This window comes from Danio aesculapii, chromosome 22 (assembly GCF_903798145.1).
Source record: "Danio aesculapii chromosome 22, fDanAes4.1, whole genome shotgun sequence".
In the NCBI taxonomy this organism is placed as follows: domain Eukaryota; kingdom Metazoa; phylum Chordata; class Actinopteri; order Cypriniformes; family Danionidae; genus Danio; species Danio aesculapii.
The window spans coordinates 860,384-875,383 of record NC_079456.1 but is presented as its reverse complement, the minus strand read 5'-3'; the positions used below and the strand labels follow the sequence as shown (position 1 = coordinate 875,383).

General features: G+C 41.7%; 2 protein-coding genes across 3 annotated transcripts in view; both read left to right on the top strand.

The window, feature by feature from the left end:
- cdkn1a (cyclin dependent kinase inhibitor 1A) overlaps positions 1-982 on the top strand; it is a 5,815-nt gene extending 4,833 nt beyond the window's left edge. For both annotated transcript variants that reach the window (XM_056447860.1, XM_056447859.1), the window contains exon 3: positions 1-982. This exon is cut by the window's left edge and continues 670 nt beyond it. The gene's annotated coding sequence lies outside the window, so the exon portion shown is untranslated.
- A 2,159-nt stretch (positions 983-3,141) lies between these two features.
- Positions 3,142-14,999, top strand: tmcc2 (transmembrane and coiled-coil domain family 2; the record flags this gene model as incomplete). Its single annotated transcript, XM_056448438.1, has 5 exons — positions 3,142-3,395; positions 6,307-6,660; positions 10,803-11,413; positions 12,181-12,316; positions 14,730-14,999. Coding segments are annotated over exons 1-5 (1,374 nt in total), but the record flags the coding sequence as incomplete, so codon positions are not given.
- Between the last annotated feature and the right edge of the window lies 1 nt (position 15,000).

Below are 15,000 nucleotides of genomic sequence, written 5' to 3'. Positions count from 1 at the left end.
TTAATGAAAACATTTTTGCGCAAATTTTTTGTGTTGAAATAAATTAAGAATGGAAGTTTACGTGCACAAAATGTAGTAAGAATTGTGCAAATAAAATTACATTAAATTAAATGTGCACAAAATTAGCATGAGAATGCTTTACAAAGAATTATAGCAAAAAATAATTCTAAGAAATATTTTAAATATATTGCAATGATAGTTTAAATACAAGAAAAAAACGTAACCAATAACTGAAATTAACACACCGTTTTTTACGAAGAATTTGATCATTTTTACTCAATTTGTTCATAAAAATCTCATTGCGCAAAATGTCTAATTGAGAATTAGCGAAAAAAAAAATTTGATTGTAAAAAAAATTCCACAAATTCTCAATTGACATTTCGCGCAATTCAATTTTCATACAATTTGGATTAGATTAGACAGCACAGGACTGTTTTAGTTAGAACTACACCGAAAATATTTTAGAAAAGAGTCGCTTTCATATTAGTGTAAAACTGAACAAAAAAATCTAAGAGAAATTAAAATACAGTATTTTTTCGTAACGAATTTGCACAGAAGTGCGTTCTGCTCTTGCTCCATGAACGCTGAAACTACAGCATATTTACAAGCACTCTACAAATACAATAAAATAAACTTCAAAAGAAGTAGGAACGCCAGCTTTCATGCTTTTCCTAATCAAGATCTCAGCTCTGTCAGCTTTCTGAAGTTTAGCATTCAGCTCGTTTCCTGCTCTATAACTCTTCTTGTTTTCTACTTGTAGTTTTCTGCAATCCCGTCTGTAAATATCCTGTTTATTGGAAAATTCGCTGTCGATTGAGAATTGCACTTGGGTTTCTTTCTTTTTTTTTTGGGGTAGTGTAGCCTGCACAGGTCTGTTATTGTTAAAGAGCTCTAAATATATGCTGTATTTATTTTACAGATTAATATTGTGTTGTAGATTTACATGTAATTGTTCTTGTAATAAAGCCGTTTATGATATAAAGTTGGTTTCTTGTTACTTTTTTATTTTTAATTATAAGAATTCTTTGAGAAAAAGTTCAGAATTTTAAGATGTAAATTTTGAATTTGAAGAATAAAAGTTGGAATTGGGAAAAGTAAAAATGACAAAGTCAGAGCTGCATGATATAAATGAGATATTGTGAGATGCAAACTCAGAATTCCAAGAGTTTAGTCAGAATTATCAGGTGTGAATTCACAAATCTAAAGGAAACAAAAATCAGCATTCAAAGATGCAAACTCGGAATTCCAAAGAAATAAAAAGTTGGATTTGTGAGACGTGAACTTATAATTCCAAGAAAAATGTAAGTATTCCCAGATGCAAACCTGGAACTACAAGAATACATTTCAGAACTGTGAGTTATAAGCATGGAATTCCCAGTAAAAAGTCCACATTCTAAGACGCAAACTCATCATTCCAGGCCATGAAAAGTTGGAATTGTGAGACGTGAAATTAGAATTTAATAAAAAAAGCCTGTATTCCAAGATGAAAACTCAAAATTCCAAGAAAAAAGTGAATATTTCAAGAGAAAATGTCAGCATTACAGGGTGCAAATTCAGAAAACAGCATCCCAAGATGTAAACGCATAATTCTAAGGAATAAAAAGAGAGATGTGAATTCCAAGAAAAATGCCAGTATTCCAAGATGAAAACTCGGAATTCCAAGAAAAGAAGTCAGAATTGTGATTTTGAGCATAAAATACTAAGGAAAAAGTTTACATTCTTAAGATACAAACTTGGAATTCCAAAAAATCTTGGAGTTTTAAACTCAACATTCCTAGAACAAAACAGAATTCCAAGAAAAAAGTCAGCATTCCAAGATGCAAATGAGAATCCAAAAAAAAAATGTCAGAATTGTGAGCTTTAAACATGGATTTTCCAGGAAAAAGTCCACATTCCAAGATGCAAACTCAAAATTCCAAGAAGTCAAAATTTTGAGTTTTAGACTCAAAATTCCAAGAAAAAAGAGAATATTCCAAGATTCAAACTCAGAATTCCGTGAAAAAAATACAACTATCAGGAAAAGGTCAGCATTACGAGTTGCAAATTCAGAAATCTGAGAAAACATTCCAAGATGTAAACGCATAGTTCCAATTAATAAAAAGAGAGATGTGAATTCCAAGAAAAATGCCAGCATTCCAAGATGAAAACTCAGAATTCCAAGAAAAGAAGTCAGAACTTGGAGTTTTAAACTAAAAAAAGTGACTAGTCTGAGATCCAAACTCAGAATTCCATGGGGGAAAACGTCAGTATTCCAAGATGCAAATTCAGAATTCCAAGAAAAAGTGTCAGAATAGTGAGTTTTAAACATTAAATTCTCAGGAAAAGTCCACATTCCAAGATGTCAAAATTTAGAGTTTTAAACTAAAAATTCCAAGAAAAGGGAATATTCTACGATTCAAATTCAGAATCTCATCAAGAGAAAAAAATTGGAATTCCAAGAAAAAAAGTCACTTTTCCAAGATCAAACTGCACTCAAGGAAATGACGCCAAAACTGAGTTTTAATCTCAGAATTCCCCCCAAAGTAAATATTCCAAGATGGAAACTAGGAATTGCAGGAAGGTCAGAATTTAGAGTTTTACACTTAGAATTCCCAGGAAAAGTCAGCATTCCAATGTTTAATTTATAATACAAAGAGAAAGTGAATAACCCAAGATGCGAACCTTAAATTCCAAGCAAAAAAGTGGGAATCAGCCAGAGCAACCTTTTACCATCAGTGTTATCCTGACGCAGAAGCAGTTTTCCAGATCAGCAACTCTGGAATATTCCTAAAGATTTACAGCATCACACACACACGTGTGTGCGGCTCATGCCCGTCTGCAGCAGGTGCTGTTCCGCAACACAGTGACCCAGTTGTTGTGAAGTGTGTTGCTATGAGACTGACGTCAGCATTTCCCATCAGCCCCTGCTGTGTGTTTGGGAACAACCCCTTCCCCACACACACATACACACACATGTATATCCATTAATAATATATATATATTTTTTTGAAAATGCATATACACACACACACACACACAATCATGCTTTCTTGAACACGAACAATAAAACACAAACAGATTAAGCTCTCTCTGTCTGTGTGTGTGTGTGCGCGCGCGCGCGTGTATGTGTGTGTGTGTGACGCATGCTCGGCTGAACTCCCCTCCCCCTCCGCTCATCTGCTCCGCAGCCGCGTCGAAACACACAAACACACGTTCAGGAGACAAGAGATCCGCGAGGAACAGACGACGCAGAGATGAGGGAAAGAAAACAGCTGAAATCCACTCGGCTGTAAACCATGGCCGAGAGATAGAGAGGGGGGGGGGGGAGAGAGAGAGAGAGAGAGAGAGAGAGAGAGAGACATGGCCCTCTCCAACATCTCCGCAGTGAAGCTGCACGTCCTGGACTGAAGACCATGGTAAATCAACACAGATTACTCTTCTGTTACTGTGTCCATCCACCCATCTGTTCATCCATCCATCCATCCATCCACCTCTCTCTATCTCCTCTGCATGTCAGGAATCAACAGCAGATTTCCCACTGTCATCTCACACACGTCACTGATCTACATGTGCGCGCGCGTGTGTGTGTGTGTTTTTGCTGACCCGCAGTGCACTATTCCAACCTACTTTCACAATGAGGCCTATAGATTAGACAGACACACACACATACACATACACACTTGCGCATGCTCTTAGCAGGTAACATGACTCAGGCTCACATGCATGGAAAGATGATGCTTGTACCGCAGTGACCTGTAGAGGAGCCGTGTGTGTGTGTGTGTGTGTGTGTGTGTAGAGCGTACATGTGCAGACGTTGGTGGTTTATGAGGTCTTTTCATTGGCATTATGGTGGATATACAGTAAAATGGCTGGGTACATTGCTTTACCCCATCACTACCCCTGACCCAGCCCTCAGAGCAAACACTTTTGGCAGATTTTGAATGCAAAACTGATGATTTTGGGCATTTTGTTTTACGAGGACACAAAGGCATGTTCTCATAAACCCCCTTTAGGTTGTAGGTCAACATACCTATGCCATTATACACAATTGTGTCCTTGTAAACCACCAAAACTGGTACACACACACACACACACACACAGGCTCCAAGCATCTTTTCATGCATGCAAAAATGTTGTCTGAGGGATGTTTACTTTATTATAGGCAACTCTGTATCGCATCTGTGCAGTGTTGGGCAGTAGCATCGCTACTTGTACTACATTTCTCAGCGTACTTGTACTACATTTCTAGCGTCGCGACCTTATAAATCCAATAGCTATTCAGTAGCGAAGCTATTGTATTAGTCAAGTAGCGCAGTAGCGTCCACACAAGCTACATTTACCGATCGCAGATCAATAAGTGACAGCTCCAACTGTAATATTTTAAATGTGTAACAGCTGGTGTTAGTGGATGTTTAGTTTGTGCTGTTATATACTATCATTTGTTTCGTACAGCATATTGTTTACAGTAAATACCTGAACTGAACAGTTCTGCCTCATGTGATTCATTGACAGTTTTATTGATCACTAAGATATGAATGATAATTTAAGTTGCTTTGATTTAAAAATGAAAATTGCACAAAAAAAGCTTGTAGCTAAGCTACTTTTGCCATGTAGCTTTTAGCTTAGCTTGCTACATTTCCCAGGGTGTAGCTTTTAGTGCACCCTACTGAAAAAACGTCTTAAACCAGCCTAGGCTGGTTGGCTGGTTGACCAGCCTGGTTTTAGAGGGGTTTTGGCCATTTCCAGGCTGGTCTTAGCTGGTCAGTCTGAAAAATGACCAGCTAAAACCAGCTTGACCAGCCAAAACCAACTATGTCCAGGCTGAAACCAGGCTGGTCAAGCTGGTTTGAGCTGGATTTTGCTGGTCATTTTCCAGCTAAGTCCAGGCTGGAAACCAGCCTAGAAATGGCCAAAACCCCTCTTAAACCAGCTAAAACCAGCCAGCCTAGGCTGGTTTAAGCTGGATTTTTCAGCAGGGATAGTTAAGCTACATTTTAATTAGAGTAGCTAATAGCTTAGCTCACTACATTTTTCAAGTAGCTTGCCCAACACTGCATCTGTGTGTGTGAGGACCACTCCTTCAGTGTGTTTGAGATGCTGTATTTATGATTAGATGTTTTCATTCACCTATTTTGATGTCTATTTTGATTTATCTCGTTAAAAAAAATTGAAAAGTAATCGAAATCGACACTCAGAACCTATAATCGATAACATTTTTACAGGTCAGTTTTTTCAATTACTTTCCCTAATGTGTGGAGTCACGTGACCCCGTTCTGTTAAGGCTCATTTATACTTATTATATGATGTTATGCTTCTGCCAAGCGTACGGTCCGGTGCAGCCTTCGCATACCTGCACACCTCTCAATAAAATGTAACTACACATCACAACGACACATAGCGCAGGCTTTGTGATTGGTTGGTTTGGTTACGGTGATGACATTGGGGCAATGTGTGTTTTAAGTCCAGCTGTTCAGCGTTGATATTCAATTGATAATCAGAGATAGTTGATAGTGTGTGTTTCCTTCAATTATTTTAAAATCAAGTAATGCACCCTACATTCAAAGATCTCCCGCTTGTAATACGCGAGCATATTTACTGTACAAAACCTGTCAGTGATCTGTGAGGGCAAAAACATGAAATAAACCAAACAGCCGCTCATTAATCATAATCGAGTTTCAATTAATCAAGATTTAGATTTTAGGCCAAAATCGCCCAGCGCTAATTCTATTGCTCGCTAATTCTTGATCATCTGTCTGCGCTCCCGTCTCACTCCTCCAGAAGCCACCGCGTTCATTACGTTTGGTGTTCTGAGGTGCAGCTCATTTATTAGAGGAGAACAAACACACAGTGGAGAATCCCACCAGTGCAGCACACTCCACTCCTCTCAGTGATATCAGTGCATGTTTAGCAGGAGCTGAGTTTATTCTCTTTGACTGAATGTAAACATTGCTTCATTCGCTAGTGATTTATGCAATATTCCAGTCTTATTCACATCTTTAGACAGAAACACAGCTACAGAACCATTTCAGGTGTGTAAACACCCTACTATTGATTTTGACTGATGGACTGATGACGCATGTTTAGGGTTTCTGTAGGGGAAATCTATAGATCTAAATGTAGATGTTGTGTTTGGAGAGATATTTTCAGACTGAAAGTGGGTCACACTCTCTCTCTCCTCCTCTTGGTGTGTGTGTGTGTGCTTGTAAACAGACGTGACCCCTCAGATGCTCTGTATATGACCGAGGTGGTAAAATTAGACATCAGATAGCTGTGATATTTCTATCAACATGACGCTGCAATCTATTTTTTTTCCGGGTCTGCATGCAGCTGGATAAGAGCGAGGTGTCGACTCTGGCTCTGCCGCCCCCCGTGAGCCATGGCGGGTCAGACGGGAACATCAGCGTGGAGGCCGGGTCTGAGGGTGAGATCCAGCGGACGCGGGCGGCCCTCGAACACCTCCAGCAGAAGATCCTGAAGATCACGGAGCAGATCCGCGTGGAGCAGGAGGCCCGGGACGATAATGTGGCCGAGTACCTCAAGCTGGCCCACAACGCCGACAAGCAGCAGGCGTCACGCATCAAACAGGTGTTTGAGAAGAAGAACCAGAAGTCTGCGCAGACCATCGCACACCTGCACAAGAAGCTGGAGCACTACCACAAGAAGCTCAAAGAGACCGAACAGGTAACACAGCACATTCTGCTGCATGCATATGGTTTACATGTGAAGGATTAAATAACGTTAGAACATCTCGTGCTTAATATGTGTACAGTAGGTTCAGTGGCAAACACAGTTACCTGAAAACTCCGTCCCACCGGCTTTACAGTGAATGCTTTAGTCATTTTCATAGCGGACTTTAACCACTGGAAGTCTTTTATCCACTCTTGGAGAAATATAAATGCTGGATTGACATTCACTACATGATCACTGATCAGATGTGCCTTTATTTGTAACTTTAGGTGGTTTCTAAAGCTAAATCTGTCACTGTTGTTTTCATTCTCTCATATCCAAACCTTTACATTTTCGCGGCTGTAGCTCCCTGTCATCAGAACTGAGTGATTGACAGCTGATATTAACCAATGCATTCGCGTTCTGTTCTAGCGCAGTGGGCCAATAAGAAGAGCTTGAAGGCGGGGCAAGCATTGCATGCTTTGTTTACTGCATCAAGTAGTCATGTTAACTGTTTTAAACCATTCCTGAGCACTGCGTTTGGTGTTTTTAGGTGCAAAGATGCTTAATTCGTGAATACCTCCTAATTCCGCGCACGTGGTGAACATTTAGCAGTAAAACTGATCGCAGGACATCAATTTTATGCAGTCGCACAAATGCTCCCAAATATATTTTAACATCAAATAGATAAAATTTCGGGTGCATATGTTACCAAAACGGTCGCAATTTCGAGCGTTGTCTTAAATCCACAGCTACAAATGTACTGAAACCAAAGTGCTCCCAAACCCAGACCCGCTGTTGGTTATAGGAGGATTACATTTCGTTACTAGCCATTTTACGAGGTAGTGCAGCGTTTGCCTGACTGGAGTAGTGTTTGGAGGTGGGCGGGGAAGGCAGCATTTCACGTCATTTGGGATGCCATGTTGAGCGTTGTTGCACTGAAAACATTATATTTTGTACACTTATTCTCTTTGATCTTTTAAGCTGTTAGTCTGAATCGTTGGGTTTGTAATGCGTATCGAACCGAAAGTCTCGTACCGAACGCTTCAATACGAATACAGCCTTGGTATATGTATATATTTTTGCAGATGCTTTCTCAAAAATGGGGGCTAAAAGAAGCACTTCAAAACACTATATAGATGCCACGACAAGTCTCACACACACACACACGAAGAATTATTCGCCCTCCTGTATATTTTTCTCCACCTATTTCTGTTTAACGGAGAGAAGATCTTTTCAACACATTTCTAATCATAATAGTGTTAATAACTCATCTCTAATAACTGATGTCTTTTCTCTTCACCATGATGACAGCACATAATATTAGACTAGATATTCTTCAAGACACTAGTATTCAGCTTAAAGTGACATTTAAAGGCTTCACTAGGGTAATTAGGGTAAAGTTAGGGTAATTAGGCAAGTCATTGTATAACAGTGGTTTAATCTGGAGACAATCCAACACTAATATTGCTGAAGGGGGCTAATAATATTGAGCTTAAAATGGCTTTAAAACTATTAAAAACTGCTTTTATTCTAGCCCAAATAAAACAAATAAGACTTTCTCCTGAAGAACAAATATTAGAGGAAATACTTTGAGAAATTCCTCAATCTGTTCAACATCATTTGGGAAATACTTTTAAAAAAATTTACAAGATGGCGAATAATTCTGTCTTCAGCTGTATATTTATCTCTGAAAGGTGGTTTGTCAGGCCCACTAAGCATTGTTACACACACTTAGAATTGCATAATGTTTTCCTGAAACCAGAAGTGTTTGTCAACCGGCAACAACTGGCGCATTTGTATTACACTCCAAAGAGTTCTGTTATCAGCGCCAGTGGAAAACGAATCCATGTCTGTGCTCACCGGGCCTGATCGGCATGGAATGGTTAAGCAAACAGAATTTGAGACAGTTTTGGATAAACAACCATGGATCATTTATAACAGGGGTCCCCAAACGTTTTCGTATGAAAGGCCAAAAACCAAACACCATTGAGAGCTTTGGGCCGAAGGTAAAGTGACCATGGGTAATTTCCTAATTTATTTCCTAATATTTCAAAATAAATAGAAAACTTGTATAATAATGCAGTATAAATGATAATTTATTGCAATAAAACATAAACAATCCCATTTATAACACAGTAGAGTTCAATGCTGAATACACTAGTCAAGCAGAATCTGCCCTTGACTTAATATGCTCACTGAAGTCTCTGCATTGTCGGCGGACAGTATGCACATATAAACAAAATCTGATTAGTTTACACCATTTAATTGTAACATTTCACAACAAACACAACAAAAGGTTGCATTAAAGGGTTGCATCAAATTTGAATTGACAATCTCAAAAACCATCCCCATCGTTCTCCTTCTCAGACGGGATGGCTGGCCAAATCTAATGCTACCATGGGCCAACATTGGCCCACAGGCCGTAGTTTGGGCATCTCTGGTTTTTAAGAAGGTGTCTGGTGCATATGGAGGGAAAAAAGGCGAAGTTGTGTTACTCAACAGCATGGTATATGTATGTAGTGTCGTCCCAAATGGAACACTAATGGTTTTTACTAAGCGGAAATTCAAACTGTTTCCCCGATGACGTTTGACGAATTAGTGAAATAAATGACCAATCTGCCAAATAATACCTGCCCTGAGTATAACCACCTTCACCATTGGCAGGTGGCATAATCACTCTTGTAGGAGAATACTGCTTTCTCAGTCCAAAATAAATAAAGTAAACAGTCACGCTTTATTTTGATGGTCCGTTTGTTAAATTTAGGTTACACTGCAACTAATTCTCATTAGATTATAAGTCGACTGATAGGCTGGGGTTAGGGTTAGTGTAAGTTGACTTGTACTTTCAAAGTTTCTTATAGTCAGTTCACGAGTTCACACTTACAGATGTTTAAGAATATAGTGCATTTGGCGTGCTGTCCAGGGAGAGGGATCTGAGCTCGGGGAAGACACCCCAACTCGTGTTATTCCCTTATCAGGGAACAGAGAGAAGTTGGGGTTCCAGCGAAGTGTCTAGCCGGGCCCCAGAACGCTCCCCCCGGGTAGGTAATGTTTGAGAGGTGAGGTGGCGGGGTGGTGGACGGATGCTACAGTCGTGAGATAATGCAGGTAGGACAGTTTTGGTATTTATAGGGGTTTGGTCTAATACTGATTGGATAATAGAATGATTGTCGATGACGTATTGAATTGCTGAAACATCTGCGCGTGCTCCTCCCGAAAACACCACTTAAATGTCTGTTGAAGGAGCAGTATCAGCAGATATTAAGCAGACAGTCTACTAATACTCAAATGGACCATCAAAGTAAAGTGTCACCAAGTAATCCGAGTATTAGTTCCGCCCCTTCAGCTATGTGAGCAGAGCAGTGGCTGTTGAGTGCATGAAGTGTACACACAAAGTGCATCATCCAGGTAATTAAAGTGCACTTATTATTATTAGAGTTTTCAGTGTGAGCGCACTACTGACTCTGTTTATACTACAAAATGCTGTGTAGTGCATAAGTATGCGATTTGGGATGCACCTTGAGTTTGTTAAGCCCATTCCCCTTAGTTGTATCCGAAATCACCCCATACCCTAAATACTGCACTATTTGAGGGTGCTACCAAACCATAATGCACTGTGAGAGTTCGTGTACCGAACGAATTTCTACATAGGTGTGCATTTCACATTTAATTAACGTAACGTTATCACTAATAGACAGCTCGCTAAATGGTGAATCACAGGCTCTGACTGAAAAACATGACAAAATTCTGTTGATTTTTCAGGAATTTTTCATCCAGCAGAGCACAAATGAAATAGCATCTCTTCAGTGCACTCAGTGCTCCAATTCACTTGTTTACATTATTTCCATTAGTGGACTAATGTAGGGAATAGTGAATGAGGTTATATGGCAGGGATGGGCAAACTTCATCTCAGAGAGCTGCTGTCCTACAAACTTTAGCTCCAATCCTACTCAAACACACCTGCCTAAAGCTTTCTAGTGATCTTGAATACACCGACTAGCATGTTCAGGTGTGTTTGATTAGTGTAAGTGCAAAACTCTGCAGGACACCGGCCCTCCAGGAGTATGCCCATGTTACAGGGGTCAAATTTGGATGCATCCCTTTTTTCATTTTGTTTTATCAGGGTATAACAACATGTGTTCTCAATTCTGCAGAACGGTCCAGCACGGCAGCCCAAAGACGTCCTGCGGGACATGCAGCAGGGGCTGAAGGATGTCGGAGCCAATGTGCGAGCAGGAATCAGCGGTTTTGGAGGAGGTGTGGTGGAGGGAGTGAAGGGTGGAGTCTCGGCGCTCACACACACCGCCGTCGTCTCCAAACCCAGAGAGTTCGCTAGTCTCATTCGGAACAAGTTCGGAAGCGCCGACAACATCGCACATATGAAGGACCCTCTGGAGGACGGACACGCGGAGGAGACACCCAGAGCTCTGAGCGGTAGCGCTACGCTAGTCTCCAGCCCCAAATACGGCAGTGATGACGAGTGCTCCAGCGCCACCTCTGGATCCGCAGCAGGCAGCAACTCTGGCGGAGCCGGCGGCGCCTTGTCAGGGATGGGAGCGGCCATGGGCAGCCCTCGACTGGACGGACACCACCACCACCATCACCACCACCACACCTCATCCTCCTCCTGGGACGCGCTGCTGGAAGGCCTGCAGGAGATCAAGGTGGGTCAGGTGCACATGGAGGACGCCATCGATGACATGAAGGCACAGCTGCAGAGCGACTACAGCTACATGACCCAGTGCCTGCAGGAGGAGCGCTACAGGTACACAACATATCAGAGCATTTTACTAAGATAAATATCCTCATTTATAAATAGCAGCGTTTTTGTATTACCATAGCAACAATCACCACAACAGATTAATTAGTATAGTTGTTGTGTTACCATAGCAACTGTAGAACCACGACAACAGATTAATTAATATAGATATTGTGTTACCATAACAACTGTAGAATCACCACGACAGATTAATTAGTATATTTGTTGTGTTACCATAGCAACTGTAGAATCGCCACAACAGATTAATTAGTATAGTTGTTGTGTTACCATAGCAACTGTAGAATCACCACGACAGATTAATTAGTATAGTTGTTGTGTTACTATAGCGACTGTATAATCACCACAACTGATTAATTAGTATAGTTGTTGTGTTACCATAGCAACTGTAGAATCACCACGATAGATTAATTTGTGTAGTTGTTGTTACCATAGCAACAATCACCCCAGCAGATTAACTACTATAATTGTTGTTGCCATAGCAACTATAGAATCACAACAGATTCATTTGTGTAGTTGTTGTGTTACCATAGCAACTGTAGAATCACCACACCAGATTAATTTGTGTAGTTGTTGTGTTACCATAGCAACTGTAGAATCACCACAACAGATTAATTCAAGTACTTTACTATAATATGGTTCTAAAAAAACCACAGGTACATGAGCCAGTGCCTGCAGGAGCAGCGGTATAGGTAATCCCACACCACCTGCAGCAGATCCAGAAGCTGATGTTTTCATTTCTCTTGTTAATTCAGATACGAGCGGCTGGAGGAGCAGCTGAATGACCTGACAGAGCTCCACCAGAACGAGATGAGCAATCTGAAGCAGGAGCTGGCCAGCATGGAGGAGAAAGTGGCGTACCAGTCCTACGAAAGAGCGAGAGACATCCAGGTGAGTAAATGAGCAGCATTCCCAACCTGGAGAAACTACAGTCAGAAATGGGGGAAGTCTTGAGTACACTGTCCAAACACAAAACAGGTACTTCAGGAGGGCTTCACAATGCACTAACCCCTTAATGTTGTTTAGGAGTGTAAAAATGAAGGAGTAATTTCACAAAGTTTGGGAGGAAAGAAAGTTTCGATAAAGGATCTGACCAATCAGCATCAGAGAAAGCCTATTGTCCTTATTCTGCAATGTGGAAGCTCTTTTCTGACATTATTTTACCACTTCTGATTCAGTTGCCTATGAGAGACATGAAGGACTTTCAAAAAGGAGGAGTAATAAATGGTGTTTATGACTATATATAAAAAATAAAAATAATATAATTACAAAATACCAGTTTGCAACATCAAGTGGCATAACAAACCCGTTTTTATATCTAAAAATCAATGGAGGGGAATGAGACCAGAAATCTTGATTCAATAAGGTTCCAATGGCTGTGGCTGCTCGTGTGTGAAGAATAAGGTCAATATACAGACTCCATTCAGTGTCAGATTTACAGTATCCTTCCAGCAACTCCACACTCTCAGCTGGACTCTTGCCCAGTCAGGAGAGTCGGAGTGCTTTGAGTTCAGTCTAAGTTTCTAGTCAAGCACAACAAGGCAGAGTTGCCTTATCTTTACTCATCTGATTATGTAAGGAATAATTGACGACAGGCTGTTGAACTATTAATTAATGAATAATTCTAAGTTTCTAGCTTATAGAGTTTAAAGAAAAATAGTTTCCCATTTTGAATGAGAAAACCCCTCTGGGATGTGAAAACACACATCCTCCCACGGAGGCGCAGGACGCGGCTCTTGTTTTACGGCATACTCACACTATGTACAGTTGCCTTGAGCCAGGCCAAAGCACGCTTGTCCCCCCTCCCGTCTCCTCAGAAGGCCTGCACTCACATTACATTCGGGCCTGGGCACGCTTACGTCATCGATGATGCGCTGGTCAAAAGCGCTCTCGCTCAGCACAGTGGAGATTTCTTTAATTATATCGTTGTTTAAGTCATTTGATATGCAGCGACACGCAGTCAAATATTTCACTGAACAGATCAGCCACTTTTGACGCTCATAAACAATCATAAAGTCCTGGTGCTGCAGGTATTAGGACGTTTGCTGAAGGTGCGGAGCTTTCGTGCAGTGAGGGGTTTGAGTCTTTAATAAACTACAACAGTTTGGGTTCATTGAACAGTAAGAATGATTAATAAACACATATTAAACAGTCCCTTAAAAGTCACGTCTCGCTTTCAGTTTCGGGCTTTGGCACGTTTTGCACTCACACAGAAAAGCCCAAGTGAACCGGGCTCTGGCACACCTCTTCCAACCGGGCCAGGGCCAGCCAAGTGAACCATGCCTGAGCCCGAATCAGAGCACTCACACTTCTCAAACGATCCCGGAAACAGGCCTAGGCACGGTTCGGATAGCATAGTGTGAGTAGGCCCTTAGTCAGCTCTTATCCGTTTGGTGTGTTTCACGGACAGCTTTTTGGTCCAGACAGCACCCGATGTGAGCCAATGCGAGAATTGGTGTTAGCTTGGTGTGTTCTGGCCTTAATGCTATAAGTCACTTTCCAAAACCTTTTCATTCCCTGTTCCCTGGTGATGGAATGATCTTCCCATTCCCACACGGGTTGCGGATACACTGGTATCCTTCAAACCACAACTAAACACCTCATCATCTCTTCCGAGTGCCCCTGAACCCCTGTGAACAAAACCAGGACCCCTGGGGGGGTGGCATTGAAGCGAGGCAGAGCTGGTTATGCACCAGGTTTCACAGGTAGCCTCCTGCTGCAATCAGACATTACACCAATGTCGGCGATCCGGGGGTGTTATAGACTGTACCAAAAAGCTGAGGAGGGGGGGGGGGGGGGGGGATGGGGGTTAATTCCAGGAGTTTTCCGGGAGACAGAACAAAACGGGAGATGGGTCTGAAATATGGGAGACTCCCGGGAAAAAACGGGAGTGTTGGCAGGTATGCCCCAACCTCACTACACGACAACCTCAAAACATTATACAATTCTGAGTGTGCCTCACACAGGTGAGTGGGATTGACAAACCACACGTAGAAACGCTCTTATAAAAAAACTCCCCCTCCTTACTCCAGCACTTAATTATATGTGCACTGACAGTTCCTTTTGATAATTAGCATTTCTTGTGTGTATTGCCTCTTCTTGTTGAATCACTGAATGCCTCCTCAATTGTAAGCTGACTAAATGTAAATGTAAGCACTCAAAAACGTGCCGGAACTACTTTAGCTGTGCATTTATCTGAACATGACAGCACACTTTAGACTGCTCATCAGCAAATCAGAATCAAGCATTCAATAATGATCTTCAGTAATGTGTTAACACTGGCTGTGTGTGTGTGTGTGTACAGGAGGCGGTAGAGTCCTGCCTCACCCGCATCACCAAGCTGGAGCTGCAGCAGCAACAGCAGCAGGTGGTGCAGCTGGAGGGTGTGGAGAACGCAAACGCCCGTGCGCTACTGGGAAAACTCATCAACGTGATCCTGGCGCTGATGGCGGTGCTGCTGGTGTTCGTCTCCACCATGGCCAACTTCATTACGCCGCTCATGAAGACGCGGGCGCGGGTCGGTGCCACCCTCGCCCTGGCGCTCTTCCTGGTCACACTGTGGAAACACTGGGATT